Source organism: Etheostoma cragini, chromosome 3 (assembly GCF_013103735.1).
Source record: "Etheostoma cragini isolate CJK2018 chromosome 3, CSU_Ecrag_1.0, whole genome shotgun sequence".
Lineage (NCBI taxonomy): Eukaryota > Metazoa > Chordata > Actinopteri > Perciformes > Percidae > Etheostoma > Etheostoma cragini.
Genome location: NC_048409.1, coordinates 10,802,545 through 10,822,686, shown reverse-complemented (window position 1 = coordinate 10,822,686; position 20,142 = coordinate 10,802,545). Strand labels below are relative to the sequence as shown.

Genomic DNA, 20,142 nt, shown 5'->3' with positions numbered 1-20,142 from the left:
CCCCCCCCCTATATAAACAACGTTCCACTTCCGGGACGGTGCCGCCAGAAATTCCGCCGTATGTCCCTCATTTCGGCCGGATATCCTCTGCCTTGCGCTCTCTTTGTGTTGGCCATTTTAAACTATGGTGGATTTCTGAGGACTATGGTTAACTGCTCCTCAGATCTCTGGAGGGTAAATCCAGGCCGCTAGCTGGACTATCCGTCCAATCGGAGTTTTCTGTCCGACTAAAACAACTTGTTGTTCCACTAAGACAAGTTCTTTCCAGAGGCTATTTTGGAGCGGCAACCGCTCGGCACCGACTGGTGGACTAAAAGTCTTCCTACATGTTTCCAGTTTTGGGTAGCTGTAGTAATACTTCTCAGCTAAAACTCTCCTTTTGCCAGTCTGAAAAAGCAATTTGGGAAGTCATCCATTAGAATAAGAAACACACAGACAACAAAAAAGACCGATCAGCACCAGGAGACTCTGGTGTTAGTGGCTTAAGGTAGAATGGCCTCGGTGGCCTATTACAACTGATCCGAGTTACCTGTTGACAGCTCTGGCTTCAGCCGGGGAGAAGTTGAATTTTTCAATGAAGAACACCCTGTAAATAAAAAGACAAGATGATGGCCTCACAGTACAGTGCTGCTCAACATTTATATTGATGTGAGGACAAGGGAAGGGGAAATCAGGTTGACTCCTGCGGCAGGAAGCTCTCGGCCTTCAATACATTGTTTTCTGCTCAATTTGCACAACAAGTATTTGCTCTGTAAGCACCGACCCGCCGTGGAAACACCATGTCAGTTGCTAAGTGATTTAAGAGTGCCTTTCAGAGAAGGAAATGCAGGTCGTGATAGCTTCAATTGGTTTCTTTCACTGCAAACCCATTTGTCAAACCTATTTCTATTTCTAACTGTCTCCCTACCGTACACCATTGTGAGGTTGCACTGTTGAATGTTCCTTGTTCAAACACAGGCGTTGTACAAATGTAATGTAAGTTCTCTATTTAACTCAAACCGAACAATTTAGCCATAAAACCACCTTGAAGTGAATTATAATTTTTCTTTACTTAAGGACGATTAAGGCTCAAGATATTATCATCAAGCACCAAAACAAAAATGCTGATCCACCATTTCAGCATGCAAAGACACTATTTTCCGAATTAGTATGCAATTATAGCATCTCCAAATTTTCCCTGTTGGAGTTTGAAGGAAGAAGAAAATCTGGTGATGATCTCCGGCACTTAAGAGTTGCAACTGTCCCAAATCTTTCAAAAGTCAAAGGGGAAGGTCGGCGATATTCAAATTAAGTTTCACCATATACAGCATGTGCCCCATATGTGTAGTAATACGGAGCTGAACAGTCTACGCTACACTGTTTGCTCCTTTGTGAGCGGTGTTTGCTATAAACTACTTCAGCTGGGAAATTACTTGGCATTTTCTTCTTCTTCTTTTTTTAAGTTAATCGATATACACAGAGATGGGTTGGAAGTCAAACAGCAATGGCGGTTATGTTCTTATCGTGGGATTTGTTGACATTAGAAAAATCCACAGAGCGGTCATTTTATTAAATACACCTGTACAATCTAATATGACAACCCTCCCATGACTTTTATGTTTACAAAGCTCATAATGTTCAGTAATTGGAGACATAGTCAGAAATGTCATTACAGTTATATTACTCAGATCCAAGTTAAAGGCGGTGTTCTACTGGACTGTTTTACACATGGAGAGGCGTTTCTACTTTCTTGTCCTCTCTAATTACATATACGAGGGGGGGGGGGGCAAAATACTAGAACAGCCTGCATCTAACGCAGTCCAGCAACACCATCCCTACACTATGACCTTAATGCTAAAACATATGACAGTGTCAAAGGAAATGGTTAATGGCATCATAAAGTAGACCTTATGGCACAGCAGTATTGGATTGAACTGCATTAGATTGTGCAGTTAAAGTGAGCACCGAGTGTGTGATAAATCACGTCAGTTTCATCTTTCAATGACTAGGGCTGTAAAAATAACTCTTAATTAATCTGAGAAAAAAATATTCCGTATGGACCTTTGACCCAGAGCCGTTCTAGAAGAAGAAGACAAGAACGCGCTGCCTGGATCCTTTATTGAAACATTTACTTAATTTAATAAAAATGTTCATCCTGAAGCACTTCTGAATTTATTTCCTCAGCATTTTAGGTTGTATTATTGATTGTTATAGCCACTAATTGAACAGTGAAAATGATAAGAGATTTTTTTAGATTTAATGTCAGAAAAGCTGATTATTCATTGATTCATTTGAATCAAAATATTTAAAACACTTTCACAGCAAAATGATGTGATTAATTTAGATTAATTAATCCCAGAGTATGTAATTAGATTACTTTTTATAATCAATTGACAGCATTTTCAATAACAACACTGTACCCATGCCTGACCACTGCTCTAAAAACCGCTGCCAAGCACAAACGTAGATTTAGAATAAATAACATGTACAACTCAATGTCATGTATTAGAATGGGTTGGCAATACATGCTAAAATCTGAATGAGAAAGATGGGAGGCACAGACTTCTATTGTTATACAGACGTGATGATGTTCTGCGTGTATTAAAGATGTGTAAAGGCCTTTGAAAGAAAGCTGTGTGTTTGTGGGTGGGAGGAGGCAATACTCACTGTCCCAGTCCAATAAAGGGGAAGATTGCAACATAGTAGGCCACGCAAATGATGAAGATGAGCCACAGGGGGAAGGGGAAGTCCTTCACATCGGTCAACTTGATCACCTCACCTTATTTTCAAAATGAACACACATGCAGATCAGCTTGAGAGCATTATTTGCTTTCAACAACTGTGAAAGAACGGCTTCTGTGACAAAAGAAGCCCTTTAGTTCCAAAGGTAACGTTATTGAACTGAACTGTCCGTGCCTTCAGAAAGAAGCCACACCACAACAGAGAATCTGCTAAATCCAATCTACTGTCTGGCCAGAATGTCAATTTCAGTAAGATAACAAGAAAAAAAAAAAAACCATGGCCTTCAACTATGTCAGGGTTCACACTGACTGTGAAAAGCATTCTAGCAGTTATTGACAGATAAGGCCAAAGAGGAAAAACTAAAGGACAAAAAGATACACCCTGTGTACCAATAACCATACTACCATATTATTTAGTATGCCAGATTTTGTATGTTCCAATACATAGTATGTCAAATTCGGTAAAAATTTTAAAAAAATGTAGGCTGTCCGTGTGCATCCTGTTGAATCTTTCAGTATGCAAGCAAGCATGCTTTTCTGGCTCTTCTGACCCACAATTGTTTGCCCAGCATCCATGAGCAAGAGAGTCAAAGTTCAAGGTACAATGCGATGAAGTAGTACAGTGAGGGGAAAATGTATTTGATGCCCTGCTGATTTTGTACAAGAAATGATCATCGTTTTAATGGTCATTTTATCTGAACAGTGAGAGACAGAATAACAAAAAAAAACTGAAAAATAATGAATATGTATTTGACCCCTCTGCAAAACATGAGTACATAAGTACATAGTACTTGTTGGCAATCACAGAGGTCAGACGTTTCTTGTGGTTGGCCACCAGGTTTGACGTATTTGACGTTTGGCAACTCGAACCTTCAGCTCCCTCCACAGATTTATGGGATTAAGGTCCGGAGACTGGCTAGGCCCCTCCAGGACCTTAATGTGCTTCTTCTTGAGCCACTCTTTTGTTGCCTTGGCCGTGTGTTTTGGATCGTTGTCATGCTGGAATACCTATCCACGACCCGTTTTCAATGCCCTGGCTGAGGGAAGGAGGTTCTCATCTAAGATTTGCCGGTACATGGTCCCGTCCATCGATCCTCGTGTGTAGTTCTGGGCCGATTCCTCACTGTTCTCATGATCATTGAAACTCCACAAGGTGAGATCTTGCATGGAGCCCCAGGCCGAGGGAGATTGACAGTTCTTTCCGGAGGAGCACTCCCTTTAAGACTGTGCTCTAATCTCAGCTTGTTGCCTGTATCAAAAACACCTGAAAGCCAGACATCTTTCTGGTGGAGAGTGGGTCAAATACTTATTTCCCTTATTAAATCGCAAATTTACAACATTTTTGACATGCATTTTTCTGGATTTTCTTGTTATTCTTTTTCTCACTGTTCAAATAAATCTACCATTAAAATTACAGACTGGCCATTTCTTTGTTAGTGGCCTAAAAGTACAAAATCAGCAGGGGACCAAATGCTCCCCCCCCCTCACTGTATGATGTCCCTATTGTATGCATACTGCATGCATACAGTGTGTACTTTGTAAGGGAAGCTGCAGAACATACTGAGAGCAAAAAGAAAAGGCATGTGGTTTGGAACCCACTCACAATATTAGAAAACATTACCCGTTTTGCCTTGTTCCTTGTGGAGGATCTTCTCTGCTCTTTTGTCAAGGTATCCCAACACCAAGGCACAGATTAGTGAAAACAGGCAGGTTACAGCAGCTACGGAGAGAAGGAAGAAATCAAAGACGTAATTTTAGAGGAGACCAAAAGAAAGTAAGGAAATGTTAGTTCAAGCTGTACTCAGGTGATTAGATTACCAAGAAGTTTAAATAAAGATTTTGTTCATATGAATTTACCTTAAATGGTCAGAGTAACAGTGGCACTGGAGCCGGGCTATAAAAGGAATTACACAAACTGCTAGCTGTGCAAAAGTGGAAGCACTTTTAGCATGCCTAAGAGGTAACTTGAGAGATAATTGTAAGAAGTGACACTTTTTCAAACTCATGTGACGCATCTGTAGCAGACGCTAGCACTTTTAGTTCTCTATAACACTTCTCTCTGTCTCTGCTGGCTGTCTGAGATCATTAGTTACTGAGAAAGGATCTACCATCTCAGAGAAAAAGCATGTGTAACCAGATTCTTCATGTTTAACATTTCAAGTTCCCCTTCAGGGAGGAGGGCTGCCTTCCCCCCCCCCCGGCTAAAGCGTTTGATATTTACCTATCATGAGTGATGCACCCAGTGCGGTGTGTCCAGGAGAACCAACGAGGTCTGAGACTTTGCTGTACACCCAGCCCATGATGTTCATGTTCACTGTGCTGCCCTTGAAACGAGCGGAGAGGAGGGTGAATGTGTTTCCATTCAAATGTCGAGCAAATTTTAAGCAAACTTTAAAAATGTAACAAAAAAGCAAATTAAGCGCATTCTGTCAACTGGTTTGGAGCAAATTAGTCTATATCCTTCGGGTTCCACTTCCCTGATTGCTCCGGTGCTGCAGGAAATTCCGCCGGATGAATCGACTTTCCGTTTCATTCTCCTTTCTTTGTGTTAGAATTTGAAACTTGGTGGATGTATGAGGACTATTGCCGACTGCTCCTGAGACAGCTAGCTAGACTATTTGTCCAGTCAGGGTTTTCTCTATTTTGCAGCGACTCTGTGCGGAGTTTAGCAGTACCCGTGACAATTCTGATTGGTTTAAAGAAATGACATTAAACCAGAGCATGTTTTCCTACCCTATCCGAATGCTATGTGGAGTAGCCAGACCCTCCTTCAGCGCGCTTTGGAGGAGGCTCTGGCAAAGCGAGACTAGGAGCAAACAAACTAGGCTACAGCGTAGTTTAGTCAGAGATTGGCGCTACAGGCTCCACATGACTTTAATTTGCCAATAAACAGAAGTAGTGGTTGCAAACAGGAAACTTGGCCAGTTAACCCATGTACGATGGAAAAATTGAAAGAGGTCTGTAAGAATTTGCTGGGCAGGTTTTAGTTGTTCTGTATGTTGTCCAGATACAGAGACAAATGAATATAATATCCGGGAAGATGCTGACAGCGGAAACAGCTGATCAGTCATGGGAGTTAAATGTTCCCTACTTCAGAACTTTTTCAGCAAAGACGTTTTTCCAAATCTCATTTAGAGCATGCGTTTTATATACAGCGTGAATATCTCCATGTTCTGTATCCTTACCAGGCGAGCCATGCTCAGCTGAAGGCCAAACACCAGATTAAGCTCCTTTCCTTTAAACCAGTTGACTGCATAGGTGTTCTGGGCCACGGCCAGAGACTCTCCTCCAATACTGCTCAGGAAAAGAAAACGGGGTGGGGGGGGGGAAGGTGTAGAGGGTCCCGGACCTATTTTAAAGACTCCTTTTTTTAACATTACCGGGTGTGTGGGGTGATATCATGCGAATGTAAAAGGTGCAAATAACTGGACCCTGGCATGTAAAAAATGATGTTTTGTAAAATACAGAAAGGCAAACTTATTCGCTCACCCGAATATGAAACGTCCAACTTCCATTAGCCAGAAATGATTTACCAAGGCTCCTGTAGCAAAAATGACCTGAACAGATTGGGAAAGTTAAAACACAGCAAAGAAAATGATGGGATTGCTATCCATTTTCTGTGCCTATTGATTCCCATAGATTATACAAAATTAGTAAAGCCAGACCGATATATCGGCGGATAACTATCGGTATTTATAATGTCTGATAAAGGAATATTTAAAAAAATAAAATAAAAATGGACGAAACACCCTTCAACCAGGTTATGAGCGTTGGATAGTTTGTCCACTCTACACCGTCCCGGTTGGCAACACTTTTGGATTTTTGTTGTTTTCGTTCAAAAGGACTTCAAGTTTCATATCTTAAGTTTGTATTTTTATACATTTTATTTTTTATGTTTTTTTTATGTTCCTCTGTTCTGAAACAAATAAATTTATTTTTAAACTGCATTATCATATTTTTATGAGGACTCATAAATAACTACAAATAACTAATGTTAGGGAAATCTGTTTATGTTTTGGTGCGCATTTCTGGATATGCTTTTGTAAAATATTCGGTATATTGGCCGATATATCGGAATATCGGATTTTTAATTCACCAAATATTTGTATTGATTATGGCCTTAGAAATCCGTTACTGGTCGGGCTTTAAAAATTAGAATGTTACTGTTGGTCTTTAATACATTTCAAATCTGGATTTGAAGGTAAACCTACCTGTCCAACACAGACAAACAGGGAAAAGATGATGGTTCCCAGCCTATAAAAAACAAACAAGAAAACAATGAAAGATGACCAGCCAAAAAGCTACACCAACTCTTTCACTTTCTCTTATAATGTTGCGTACAGTGTACTCAAAATAGACTGACTCAATAGTTATTGGTACCTGATGCCAAAAACCCTGTCTAGCAGGAATCCCCCAAAGAAGCAGAGAACCACGTTGGGCCAGGAGTACCAGGCATACAGCTGCATGAAGTCTTTAGTGTTCAGGCTCAGATCCTAGCACAGTCAGGGAGAAAGCTCATCAGATTGGGTCATTGGGAGTCAGCCACTTCAACTGTTTTGGTTTTGATTTTCACCATTACAATCTGGGTGTGAAACAGGTGCGTAGGCAAACAAACCGCTCTACTGGCATCATCTAGGAGGAGGTTAATTAGACTGTTCTGGTTGGACCGTCGTGTCCAACATTTCAGCTGTGCTGCGATTAATGGGATTTTTTAACAACCAGTAATTTACTGAGAATGAATCACCTGGAGGACTTGAGTTTGAAGTGCAGCCGGGTTGTCATAACAGAAGTAGCTTCCTGGAACAAAGTAACTGCATTAACAAAGCTTCTAGTTAAGCCGTGGTGGGTATCAACACTAAAACAATACTTTAACCGAATATAACTTATTGAACAAATCTCCGCAATAACCATTCAGAAAGTTAGGGCTTGTCACTGCTTACCGAATCCCAAGAAGCACATGAATATCAGGACAATGACTCGGTGCAGTAAGTGGCTGGGGTCGCAGATGGCCAGCATCGGTCTACCGGCTCCCCCGGCTCCCCCGGCCCCCCCGGCTGTCTGTCCCCCGCTGGACGAGCCCTCGTCCCCATCTCCCAACAGGCTCTGCTGCTCCTCGTAGTCCGCCATGTTCGGTTGCTCGGGATTCGCAGCTTGGGAAAGTTGCCTGCAGCTTGGAGGACGTCGTTCGGTCACATGACACGGCGGGAATGTCACGTGGCGTTAGCCTTGTAGCTTGTAGCCCGGCGCGTGCCCGCGGAGAAGTGCAAGCATTTCACCGGAACGCGCACAACTGAGCGAACGCTTCAAGAGTAGTTGACGTTGCGGTTATGTTAAAGGATGACGACGTTGTACATTTTCTAACACTTTACTTCTGTTTGCGTATGGTATTGCTCCCTCGTCTTGTGTCCGTCCGCGTGTCTGTATATATTATGTATGTATGTATGTATGTATCATTTGTAAATTATGGACGTCACTCTTTCTGTTTTGTCTTTTTATGTTTCCCTCCCTCCCGTCTTTCCTGTAGTATTTATTGGCCCTTGAACACGTTCTTATGTCCCTATTTTTGCTTGTAATGTTCTTAATTTCTAAAATAAAAAAAATGGATCACAAATCAAAGAAGATGAAGTTTTACATTGTCAGCAGTAATGACATGCGGTTATTAGGCTTTGGTGTTTGTGGTAGGCTATATATAGCTTACCACAAACACCAAAGGGTTCAAGCATAGACACAGAAACATATTATCTTGTTCTGTGTCTATAGCATAGACCGTTAATATAAATACGGTCTATGGTCTATAGGGTTGAGTGCATGACACGCTGAAAATACACTGTGGCGCTGTATTTACCTACCGTGGAAATCCAGAGTTAAACAATAATAAAAATTAACAATTTGAATTTGGTCAGCAAACTACTCTAATCCTTAATCTTTCTTAATTTGGATCTGGATATCCAGGCTAGCATTTACCAGGAAAGACTGAATTCTAATAATTCTAATAACTTTGGTGTCTCATGATTTGGTTTTTCTAAGAAAGGGTTTGTTGAAAAAGATTTTTCTTTGGTTTGTACTTTTGGGGACTTTGAAGTTGTATGCAGCCTTTTAGTGCTGGTCAAAAATGAGCTATGATTTTCTGATTCTTTTGTGATGTACTTGAACCCATATGGGTACCGGCTAATTCCTGGAGTTATAGGTACCATGCAAAGTTAACAGAGTTTACATAGCCCACAGTCTATAGTACTTTGACTTAGCTAACTGCCAGCCATATAAAGTAAGGTAATTATCAATGAGAAGTGTTACAAACTCCATCAGTAGGCTTGCGGTTTAAATATTATGTTAGATTTTATCGTTTTGTTTTCAATAGCGCACGGGAAGATTCATTTATGTTACAAATTTCCATTACAACATGGATGCATCCACTTTTTTCACTTTTTTATGTGTATGAACCCACAGAAAGTTATTAGGGCCTACCCTAAATTCTGGAGCTGTAAAGACTCAGATAAAATGCAATGACATAATGCCATATACCAATGTTTCCCAAACTTAGGGTAGGGACCCAAAATGTGTCGCAGACCCATTTAGTTGGGTCGCCAATTGGCAGAGAGCAGACTAAATGCTCAGCATGACCTCAGAAGGGCACTTTCAATAACCGAACCCCAGACTAGATCAGCTGGTTGATATCTTGAACCAGTCACATACATCTCATTAAATTCAAGTCAGCATTATTTAAAAAAGTGTTGGTGTCAGTACTGAGAGATGATGGGAGGGGATAAGAAAATGAGTTGAGAAAGGGGTGAGACACAGAAAGGAGAATAGAGACCTTTTCTGTTTTTGTTTACTTTTATAATGGAATAAATATACTTCATATACATTTAAATTCATGGTTTTGTTCCGTAAATTTGGGTCCCGGGGAGACACCAAATTTCTCTTTTGGGTCTTTAGCTGAAAAAGTTTGGGGACCACTGCCATGTACTATGCAACGAGAGTTTAGTGCAGTGTGTCTGAAATCTTTTGGGAGATTATTTGACCCCTGGTGGCCAACATTTACCATTGCATATTTTAAGGACATGAGCTCAGACGGGCTTTTACTGCCTTTGAGAATGTCAAAGTTAAGGCTACCTTTGCACTTGCATGTTGTTGAGTTCTAGCTGTTTGTGAGTTGAGAGTAATGTAAATGTGTGTATCCATGATGATCTAAAACTTAAATCCCCCAATTCAACTAGTGTTTGAGAAGGATGAGGTAAACCTGTTCAGTTTTATTATTTTCACTAAACTTGATGAATTGAACAGTGTGTCAAAATGACTTTTTTGACCTAAAGCCTAAGACTAAGCTTTAATAAGCTGCCTGAAAGCCATCTGGGGACTGCTTTTTGACAAGAAACCTTTTATTAATTTCTAGACTTGACAGGTGTCTCTGACATGTGAGCTTTACCATCTTGTTTCATCAAGAAACTGTCAGTACCTACCTGCCTCCAATTTTTCTGGCTCTTTCCTGTCCCCCAACTTGGGTGTGTGCATACTGCCAGGCAATATTATGTGCTGGGGTTATTTAATTCCCATGAATGTCATTTTAAATTTCTCATAATTCAGTTCTGCAGGGTCATCTGGCAGAGGATTTAATCTCAGGGTGACGAATGGTCCTTTCCCCGACTGCAGCCGCCGCTACAACCGCTCTGTAGCTCATTAATTTCCTGCCCAAATATCAGTTTCTGTCTAAGCCGACAGAGGGTGGGAATGGAGCATGATCATATTTCATTATTACATTAATCAGACCCAAATGTAGACACAGTTGTAAATCAGGTAGGAGGTGACATTAATCCTGCAGAAGCAGTTCATCCGTGTCCTGAAAGCCATCTTCGAGGTTGTCAGAAAAACTAAACAACTCTTCTTTGTTTCTGTTAATATTAAACTGTTTGCATGATAGAAAGCCAAAATACTGCTGACGTTCTCACAAGATAAATCCTGGGAGCCACTTTCTGACCTTGTGGGAGACAACATCAACTTTTGTATTATGACTTCCTTTTCACTCATAGAAAAAGCTGATAAAGCAGGCTTTTTTTTGTCATTTTTCTGTCCTTATGCTGTGAGTGCATGTGAAAACTGACTCTACTTATAAGTACACAAACCTTTAAGATTCCTTCAGTGTTTCTTTTTATTTATTTATTTTTGATAGATATTCTTTTGAGGCATTTTCGGCCTTTATTTTTGACAGGACATCTGAAGACATGAAAGAGGAGAGAGTGGGGAGAATGACACGCAGCTGCTTTGAAGAGTAAACCTTTATGGCCCCCCGCTCTGCTAACCGAGCTATCAGGACACCCACCTTAAATACTACTGTCCATTTCCTGATAAATAATTATCTTAACAGAGGTGTTGCATTGTTTGAAAAAGTCAATTTATTCCGATTGTTTTATTCTCTTGTTCAATTCAAAAATGTGTGACCCAGTAAAGCTACTGCAATATTGTGAAAGACTGTATGCTCTACTTGCACTTGCTAACAGCTTCACAGAGCATTTTTAGATTTGGTTATACTCGGCGTTATCACAATAAAATCTGCAGAGCAAAAGTAGTGTGTAGTTCCTGTTGGCCTTTGTTGCACAGCGAACTCCACACATCAATCTCTCTAAACTAACAACATGTAAAAAGTCAAACCGCCAGCATAAAAAGTTGAAAGCCATGCAGGCGGGAATTTTATTACTATTGTTTTTCATATTGCACACAAATTATAGCTTTATGCAGTATCTATTGCAGTCTGCATTTTGTCATCATTCAGTGCCTGATCACATTGAGTGTGTGGTGTAATCATTGGAGAACATGTGCTGCCAAGATTTTACCCTCTTGCCAAAGTTTTGCACAGGGAAAGTGCAGTTTGAATGAGATTAGAGAAGAGGAGGAAGTTGATGATGACAGTAAGGACACTTAAGGAAATGTGTTGGATGACTTTGCAAAACATGGGACAGAAGTGCTTGGTTAGTTCTGTATGAAAGAAACAAAACAGTTGTCATTGTTGGCATGAAAGTTCATGACCGCCTTCAGACATGATTGCATATTTTTTCCCATCAACATAGCATTGTCCATTCAACATTTTTGGATCTACTTGCTTTATTTTGAGCTTTTAAAAAAAAGGTGTCATCGCGATAAAACAAAAGCTATTTACAACTTAAATACACTTTCAGGCAGTGTTTCATTAAGCGTCGACAATTACAGTTATTATTTTTCCATTGTTCATTGTTCAGCATGCTGCTGTGGCGGCTCATTATATGCCAGTCCGTTACTTTGGCCAATCTGTGACATCTCCATTTGAGTTGATGTTGCTGTGTGAGAATCTATGGCACCTGGGTGGAGTGGCTTACAGCAGATAGCAGCTGCAAGTCTTTTACTAAACACCTTACACAGGAACACATAGATAAGCGGGTCCAGACACACATTAGTGGCCGACAGCCACAGGGTGGTTTCTTTTGCGATGTACAAAGCATTCTGGGCCTGGCAAGGGCTAACCATGCTGCCGGTTTGTGTCAGAGTGTATGGAACGCGGGCAAAGTGAAACGGGGCGAAGCATATGAAAAACACCCCCACCACAACAAAAACTCTTGCCTTGGTTCTGCGACTGACTGCTCGAGATTTGATCTTTGAGGCTTTGTATGACTCATATACCTTCTTGCTGATGAACGTGTAGCAGACCACCATCAAGGCCAGCGTGCCCCAGAAAACCACCTGCAAGTACACAACAACACGACATTAGCATTGCTGAAAATTAGCTGGGAACATTGACGCCACTCTCATGTCGGTGCAGTAAATATGGTTAGCACAAACATTGGAAACAACCTGTCTCTGTCCAGTGAGAAAATCCAGATAAGAGCACGTCTGAGGCTCACTAATTAACATGTTGACATGCTGTATCTGTCCAAAAAAGTGTAAAAACAATTTTTGGTCTTTGCTCTTGGCCAATGAATAGTCGGACACATAACCCATGTAAAACGACATTATGTGTGATTTACACTTCAGTCTTTGCATGAATTAAACAAACCTGATGTTTTCCAAAAAGCCAACTTATTCCTGTATTTAATTTCCGTACTGCATCATACGGACCCATTCGTTGGAACGTGTTGACATAATAGCTACCTGACAGAAGTAGTTGAATCCTTCATGCCAGAGGAGGCCGGCTTTGCTCTTCATGGAGGTGCACTTCAGTCTGCCTCCAGAGACCTTTGGCGGCTGGTTGCTCAGGATGACGTTGGGTAGTGCTAAAGACAACATGACTGCCCAGACAGCAGCACTCAGCACCTGACCAACACGAACCCGCTGCAGGGCACACCTCCCGGGGGGCCTGACTATCTTCAGGTAGCGGTCCAGGCTAATGAGGCCCAGCAAGAGGATGCTGATGTACATGGTGATGTAGAAGAGAACGGCAGAGTATCGGCAGTGGAAGGCGCGTAGTTGCCAGTGACCCACGCCTGCATCACTTAAGACTCTCAGGGGGATGGTCAGGGTCATCAGCAAGTCAGCCACCACCTGTTAAGGAAGGGTTTTCTTCATGTTGTTGTTTTTCTACACAGACAAAATGTGTAAAGCAAAAGCCCTCATGGTCTTACCACATTTTTAAGAAAGACCACAAATGTTGAGGAGCTGGGGATGCTGAAGAAGATCCATGCAGCCAGGGAATTGAGTATCAGGGCGACTACAAAGAGAATGCTGTATAGGCAGGGGAAAATCACAGCTGTGAGACTGGTATCCCGAACACACTTGGAAGTGTTTGACAGTGTGTTGTTCATCTTCTGATCTTCTGTGGACCTTTCGAGGGGAGAGAGAGAGAGAGAGAGAGAGAGAGAGAGAGAGAGGAGAGATGAAAAACTGAGATTAAGATTAATACATAGGAAAATACACAGTAAAGTCACATTGTGAAAGGTCACTCGGAGAGCGCAGACCGCCGGCCATGCCTTGTCTAACAATGTTAACAGAAGGGAAACAAATCTATTTAGTATCTGCCCCGTGATTTAGCTCCGGTTCAAATTTTAAATGGTTCTTGCTTGGCCCATGCTACAATTCGGACCAGTAGTTTTTTTTGGAATCCTGCTGAAAGACAGACAAACCGGTCAAACCAAAAACAGAACCTTAATGACCTAAAGAGGGAACAGTGTAATAAGTTGTTTCCGAAACATATACTGTACATGTGCAATTTCCTCCTGTAAATTCCTCAAAAAGAACTGTAGCTGACTTACTGTGTATATGATTATGTTTTTTTTTCAACACTTTCTTTTTTAACTGACTTTAGTTCTTAAGTCGGATCATTTAGGTTCCTTTCTGTCTGAATTGAAGTTAAGGCCATTTTCTAACACTTTCAGGAGCATTTAAATCCTTTTATTACACAATCACTAAACACGGTGTAACCACTCTTTCACCACATTTAGACAAATGGTTACTAAAATTGATAGTTATGTCAGTTCATACTGCTTAGTAAGGTCTACATTCAGAATTTAGAGATACATTTAGAGGGATGTAGGTGTCCAACAACTAACCCCTGTATCTGTTCATTCTGAATCCTCCCACCCGTCTGACAGTATATCTAACTGGTGGTGCTGTCTTTGCATTGAAAACCTTAAGAATAACACTGAGGCCAGTAGCGGGTGCTATGGAAACCAAGATATCCAATACATTATTCTGTTTTAGTGTGCATGCTAATGTTAATTAGGTCTCCCACAACAAATAATATCTTTGTGCCAAGCTTAGACTGGTAATCTATCTAGAAGATGCACTTGTAAAGTAGATTATTGAGTCTTACCTTCTCACTGTGTCCTTATCGTCTGTCACTGTGGGACATTGAAGCAGCAATGAAAAACTACAGTATTTCAAAAAAGAAGTGACATATCCAATTCCCCTTTTCTCTTGTTACCCACAAGAAAGAAATGTAAGAAGGGGAACACCAAAATTGATATCCTCTCAGTGTTACTTTAGTTCTTTTGTCAATTAAGAAATTCTACTTCTGACCTCAAGAGCTTTCAGTCTGTCTGTCTTTCTCAGTTTTCTCTCTCTGTTTTTAAGTGTGTGTGTGTGTGTGTGTTTGTGTGTGTGTGTGTGTGTGTGTTTGATGCTCTTACAATGGGTGGTCTCTGGAGCTACTGTGTGGCTGTCTTGTCACAATCCCAATGTGTTTGCCAGTCTTCCTCCGGGTGAAAGACCCTTTCCTTCCTTGCTTCCTGTTCCAATTGTCTGCTGAGGAGCTGGTTCTGCTCCGTGCCAGTCCCCCTGCCTCCGTTAGCTCAGTAGCTGTGGCTGCAGTAGCTGTAGTTGTGGCGAACACCAAAGCCATGGACTCATTTCTCGACACACATCTCCTGCACCCCACTGCTCCTCCCTCCACCCTGCAGTTTTATTTCCCCCACCTCTATCTGTCTTCTATCTGTACAAATCATGAAACTTAACAGCACTAACCACATAGACCAAAAAAATCAAACAAGACAAGAGCATGGCTATAATGAGCTACTGACTTATCATGCAATGTGGTTTTAAGGTTTCCTTACGCTTATTTACCATACAAACAATTTCCAAGTTGCCCTGTACCTGTACATGCGTAATGAGAATAAAGTTAAATCTAATCCAATTTTATCTAATACAAGCTATAACGTGACAGAAGAGGGAAGTTATTAGCAAAGTAGTTTGTGCAAAAATTAATTTTGTATAGTTTTTATTTACCACAAAGACCACATGTCTCTACATCTGTAAGCATGTATTTGAGTAACAGTGTAACTACTGTCCACTCCACTACAGTATAATACATTACAAGATATTAAACATGCCCTTCCACTCATATCTGATCAAGTGTGTGTCTTTAATTCCCTTTTGCGCTGTCTTGTTAAAAATAGTGCATTCTGAGAACACCACAACATGATTTCCTGTGAGGTTTTGCTTGGGTCTGTTCCAAGAATGATGTTTGATGGGAAAAAAAATTAGCTGAGAAATGACATACATGTGTTTACAACATGTCGCCAAGTGAATGTTCCGTTTATGTGACGATCATTTTGTTGTTGTTTGATTATGACACAGAACCTGTGGTTTCCAGATCCACAGAGACTGCATGCTTAAACAAGTAATCAGCTAATCACACCCTCACACACCGTACTAAAAGATCAAACCTACATTACAACATTTACTAGCAGCCATGTTTTCTATCACAAACTTAGCAATTCCTAAAGGGACATTTCAGTGGTTGAAACAGCTGGAATGTACATGCCGGGACATTGTAATGGAAAATGTGTTCTTTCTAAAAGTAGTCTTTGAAACTCATATTACACTTAGCAGGATGATATCTCCATTTACTGTTTATTGTTGGATTGATTACAACAATTCTATAGATTTAGATAATACACAATTCATTTTACAGTTTAATAGCGGTCTTCAACGTTTTCTCAAGCCAAGGACCCCATAACTGAAAGAGAGACAGAGCAGGGACCCCCAGCTACACCTATGGTATAAAATTGAATTGCATTTTTACCTGGCCCGACATAACCTGTAGAATGGCCTAAATCCTTTATACATACACCTTTTTTCCCCCCGCATAGACTACTAATCTATTAAAATTGCCTAATATTGTTGGCATGGTTTATAAATCTGTTTTAATGTTAAACATACATGTGGCACAGTGAGTCATTTGGATGAACTGAAACTGTGGATGGCTACCTTACTGACTACTTTAGCTACAGCTACATTGACTCTGAGGACCCCCCCAGGGGTCCCCGACCCCCTGTTGAAGATCCCTGGCTTACATATATATCAATAAAACAGACTTCCTTTAGTCTTTGCAGTTACCTGTTAGACACTGATGAGCATGCTGCAAACCGTTGACTGGCCCGATAGACACATTGCACATCAGCTTATCGAGAATTTGATCCATTTTTACTGTCACCATAAACATTAATGGACTAAAGTGTGAGAAGCAAATGTATATGAGCTTTAACTTACTTGGCTTTGCATAGCAGCTTCATTTACAGTCTCATGCACACTGTACATAAAAACAGCACCCTCATATGCTGGGCTGTGTCTCCTACTGTTTATCTCATCCATCCTTACTGTTTTCATTTCCTGTTAATGGGTGTCAAGCTAATTAGAGCAACACTGATAAGACACACAACAGCACAACTTCCATATGGGGTTAAAAAGTAATTGTGGTAAATAGCAAAATGTTAATATACACGTTGAACAACACTCTTTAAGTAACATCTGAGCTCATCCATGACATGCAGTAGTATTTTCATGGCCTCTATCAGACTCCACTCTGTGGGAAAGGGACTTTTGCCCTGCCTGCTAAGGCTACTTGGAATGAGTTGGACACATCTTTCATCATGGACACCAGCTTCTCCTTGAACTCCCGACACAGAAAGACGTAGAGGAGTGGGATCATGCAGACGTTTGTGCTGGCAAGCCAGAGGCTCAATTCCTTGGCGAACTTGCTGGTAAAGTAAGAGCAGACGATATAGGAAGAAACGTTGACCTGTTCAAAGGTGTATGGGATCCTGATAACATGGTATGGTCCGAAAGACACAAAAAACACAACGACAACTAGAAAAACACGTAGATGGATCTTCTGCTGTCCCTGATTGTTGCTGCTGCCGGAGTTTCGAAAAGACTGAATAACCTTGTTTGCGATGCAAATGTAACACACCGTAATGACCACACTGACGAGCCAGAAGAAAACGTTCTGGTAAATCACTACCTTTTCATGGAGAAGGAGTCCAAGCGGTCCTTTTAGCTGCATACAGCTAGTGACCTGTGTCACATTGGCCACTGACGCGTTACTTAAAATGATATTTGGTAAAGCTGTGCCTCCAATGAGTACTACCCAAACTGAGCCTGACATCAGTTTGCTAAGGGTCAGATTCTGACCAAACTTGCAATGGGGCGTCATGATCTTGAAGAAACGGTCCAGACTGATAAAGCCTAGCAAGGCAATAATGGTGTACTGTGTACTGTAGAAAATGGTACTGACATAACACGAAAGTATTATTAATGTCTTTGACGCACCCGGCAGGTCTTTTGCAGCTCTGATTGGGATGACCAATGTCATGATGATGTCAGCAGCTACCAGATTTTTCAGGTACACCACAAAGGTGGAGGTGGACTTGAGGTGCAGAGACACCCAGGCTGCCACACTATTCAACAACAAAGCTATGGGAAACATCAAAAGGTAGAGAGCTGGGACAACATCTGGGCTGTAAATGAAGTCATCACACTTTGAAGTTTGATTCACTGTTATCACTGCACCTGAAGAGAAAGGAAAAAGTTTAAACTCCATTTTTAGAAGTCACAACTTGTTGAGAAACATAATCTTCTGTAGGCTTGAATCATGCATTTAAACAAGCTGTCCCTGGGAATGAATGCATGTCATTTGGATGGTTGAGGATTTTAATAGTGCCCCGCAGTCACAGAGAAATCTTTCAACAAGAAATTATTTGTCAGGGCTGACTACACATTATTTTTGTTTTGTTTTGCACTCACTGTGTTGATAACTGTCAAAGAGAGGATTCAGCTCGTCATCCATCACACGCTGCTTATCTGCAGGCTGGGCGAAGCAAAGGGAGCTGCGCGTTGTTACTGTACATAGCAGTGAAAAGGAATTAGTTTTCAAGCAATCTTTTTATTACAATCCCTCCCATTATACATGTATCATAGCGCATACAGTATAGATGTGTGTGTGTGTGTGTGTGTGTGTTTGTATGTTTCCTCTGCTGCTCTTTTTTATTTGATGGACTTTACAAGGTTGAATGGATGAAGATGTAACGTCTTCGACACATGGGAACCTAAGATTGACATTTATTTTCATGGAAAAACAACTTCTAGTAGGATAGCCTCCTTTTTCCTGACTTAACTTCACTAAACTCAAATCAAAGCCATTTCTTTATTGTGTGTCCTTCACAGTTGTGACTGGATAAAAACACTTAGTAATTCTTTGAGAATGAGATTCTTTAAGATTGATGCAGTTGTTGTTTTTTATCTCTTGTTGTGAGCATTAAACCCTTGTGTTGTCTTTGTTCTGTTTAGTCTGTAAAGTATAAATTATCGTACCATTCTGTGTTAGAAGTGTCTTCTCAGCCTACTTCAGTCCAACCTATTACTACTAGTGTTACACTCATTTCTGGAATTCATGAGCAATAAACCTCATTAGTGTTGACTCATACTGTCTTTCTGAGTTTTAAAAAAGCATAAATTATGAATTATTTTGACTATTCTGACTTAAATTAAAATCAGAGGATGTGTTTTGATAACCATTTCAATCTCCTTTCAAATGCTTTACAACATCAAACTGAGCTACTGCAATATATATTTAAGCATATTTATTCTTTTTTATCCTGCTAATTTTCAGTTAATCTTTTTATAGTCCACTTACTATGTTTGAGATGTTGCCTGTGTGTTTAGCTGTCTCATATGTCTAGTGAGCAAAAGCAAAAGTTCCACCCTGGTGGACATTAAAGATTTATTCTATTGTATTTAAAGTTAAAAAAAAGCCACAATTCAGTTAGAGTAATGATCCAATAGCTCCAGTAATGAGGCAATTTGTTATAAAAGACCTATATTCCTGATACAGAAACTTTGAAAACGGGTCAAATTTGACTCGAGGACAACAGGAGGGTTAAACTACAACATCTGTCATTTTTGTGACCCTATGTAAATATGTTATGCTTTTCTTGAAATATATGACATTGTTTTAGGATGTTTTTCTTTCAGAAGGAGATGTTGTAATAATGATCTCCTCACCTATTTTCATCTTCACGGATTACACTCTCAATGATAAATACAACATTATGAACTATTTATGTAAAGAAGATAGATGTTGCAGATAACTTACAGTCGATGACTTGGCTCACGCTCCTTGAAGGCAAAGCTGCAGATGGACAGGTGTGGCAATATGCTGATGTTCAAGGTGTTCAAGAGACTTCTGGGATTTTCCTAGCAAACAAATCAAAACAAAGAATGGCAATTCATCAGAACATATGCAAAAATAGGTAAAACTCTTTGGTCTTTAAACAAAAGCAAAAACAGCCGCCATGCACCCAGCCCCGGAGTAAACACCAATGTTGAGGCGTTGGAGGGTGTTAACTCTTGAAATCAAGGGGCACCGGGCTTCCTTTGGCCCGCACATGAACCTCGAGATCACCACATCTGTCTCACCTTTAAAATGGAGCTGGAAGCATTCATGTTTTTTTCTTCTTGTTTTTTTTTGGCCGTATCTCTCCTGCATGTTTGATGCTAGTCATCAACACCCGAGTCATTAGCACAGCAAATGTTCCTGGTGTTGACGTGCCCTTGGCTCTGAGCGTCATTTGGAAGGCCAAACACACATCCCTGACTCCACACGCACCACACGCACCATCAGCGTGTTGTTGGTTGCTGGCAGAAGAAAACAAACTTCCCTTGTTTAAATAGTATTTTTTGGGCA

The 20,142-nt window shown here is 40.7% G+C and overlaps 2 protein-coding genes across 9 annotated transcripts in view; both read right to left on the bottom strand.

Moving 5' to 3' along the window:
* mfsd1 (major facilitator superfamily domain containing 1) overlaps positions 1-7,940 on the bottom strand; it is a 13,542-nt gene extending 5,602 nt beyond the window's left edge. For 4 of the 6 annotated variants that reach the window (XM_034866928.1, XM_034866930.1, XM_034866931.1 and 1 more), the window contains exons 1-10: positions 7,661-7,933; positions 7,465-7,517; positions 7,101-7,213; positions 6,932-6,974; positions 6,210-6,277; positions 5,906-6,014; positions 4,942-5,044; positions 4,342-4,440; positions 2,647-2,758; positions 530-586 (exon numbers count right to left, since the gene is read on the bottom strand). In XM_034866928.1, coding sequence (XP_034722819.1) covers positions 530-586; positions 2,647-2,758; positions 4,342-4,440; positions 4,942-5,044; positions 5,906-6,014; positions 6,210-6,277; positions 6,932-6,974; positions 7,101-7,213; positions 7,465-7,517; positions 7,661-7,847 — 944 coding nt within the window. In that variant the 5' untranslated portion in view covers positions 7,848-7,933. Of the gene's footprint in view, positions 1-529; positions 587-2,646; positions 2,759-4,341; positions 4,441-4,941; positions 5,045-5,905; positions 6,015-6,209; positions 6,278-6,931; positions 6,975-7,100; positions 7,214-7,464; positions 7,518-7,660 lie in introns of all 6 variants that reach the window. The other 2 variants (XM_034866932.1, XM_034866933.1) reach the window with 2 other exon arrangements.
* A 3,893-nt stretch (positions 7,941-11,833) lies between these two features.
* On the bottom strand, positions 11,834-15,039 carry LOC117941798 (P2Y purinoceptor 13-like). 3 transcript variants are annotated; one of them, XM_034866935.1, is made up of 5 exons: positions 14,810-15,039; positions 13,307-13,505; positions 12,837-13,226; positions 11,972-12,428; positions 11,834-11,941 (listed from the first exon to the last, which is right to left on the bottom strand). In XM_034866935.1, the coding sequence occupies exons 1-5, from the start codon at positions 15,019-15,021 to the stop codon at positions 11,925-11,927; spliced, it is 1,275 nt and encodes a 424-aa protein (XP_034722826.1). In that variant the 5' UTR covers positions 15,022-15,039; the 3' UTR covers positions 11,834-11,924. The 3 variants fall into 3 exon arrangements, with proteins under 3 accessions (XP_034722826.1, XP_034722825.1, XP_034722827.1); XM_034866934.1 differs by having other exon boundaries at positions 11,834-12,428; XM_034866936.1 differs by lacking the exon at positions 14,810-15,039 and adding an exon at positions 14,494-14,761 and having other exon boundaries at positions 11,834-12,428.
* Positions 15,040-20,142: the final 5,103 nt, after the last annotated feature.

Excerpts from the sequence above, each read along its gene's own strand:
- LOC117941798 (XM_034866934.1), bottom strand. The coding sequence starts at position 15,021 with ATGGCTTTGGTGTTCGCCACAACTACAGCTACTGCAGCCACAGCTACT. Across the intron at positions 13,227-13,306 it reads TGGTCTTTCTTAAAAATGTG|GTGGTGGCTGACTTGCTGAT; the intron begins GTAAGACCATGA and ends CTTCCTTAACAG. Across the intron at positions 12,429-12,836 it reads GATTCAACTACTTCTGTCAG|GTGGTTTTCTGGGGCACGCT; the intron begins GTAGCTATTATG and ends GTGTACTTGCAG.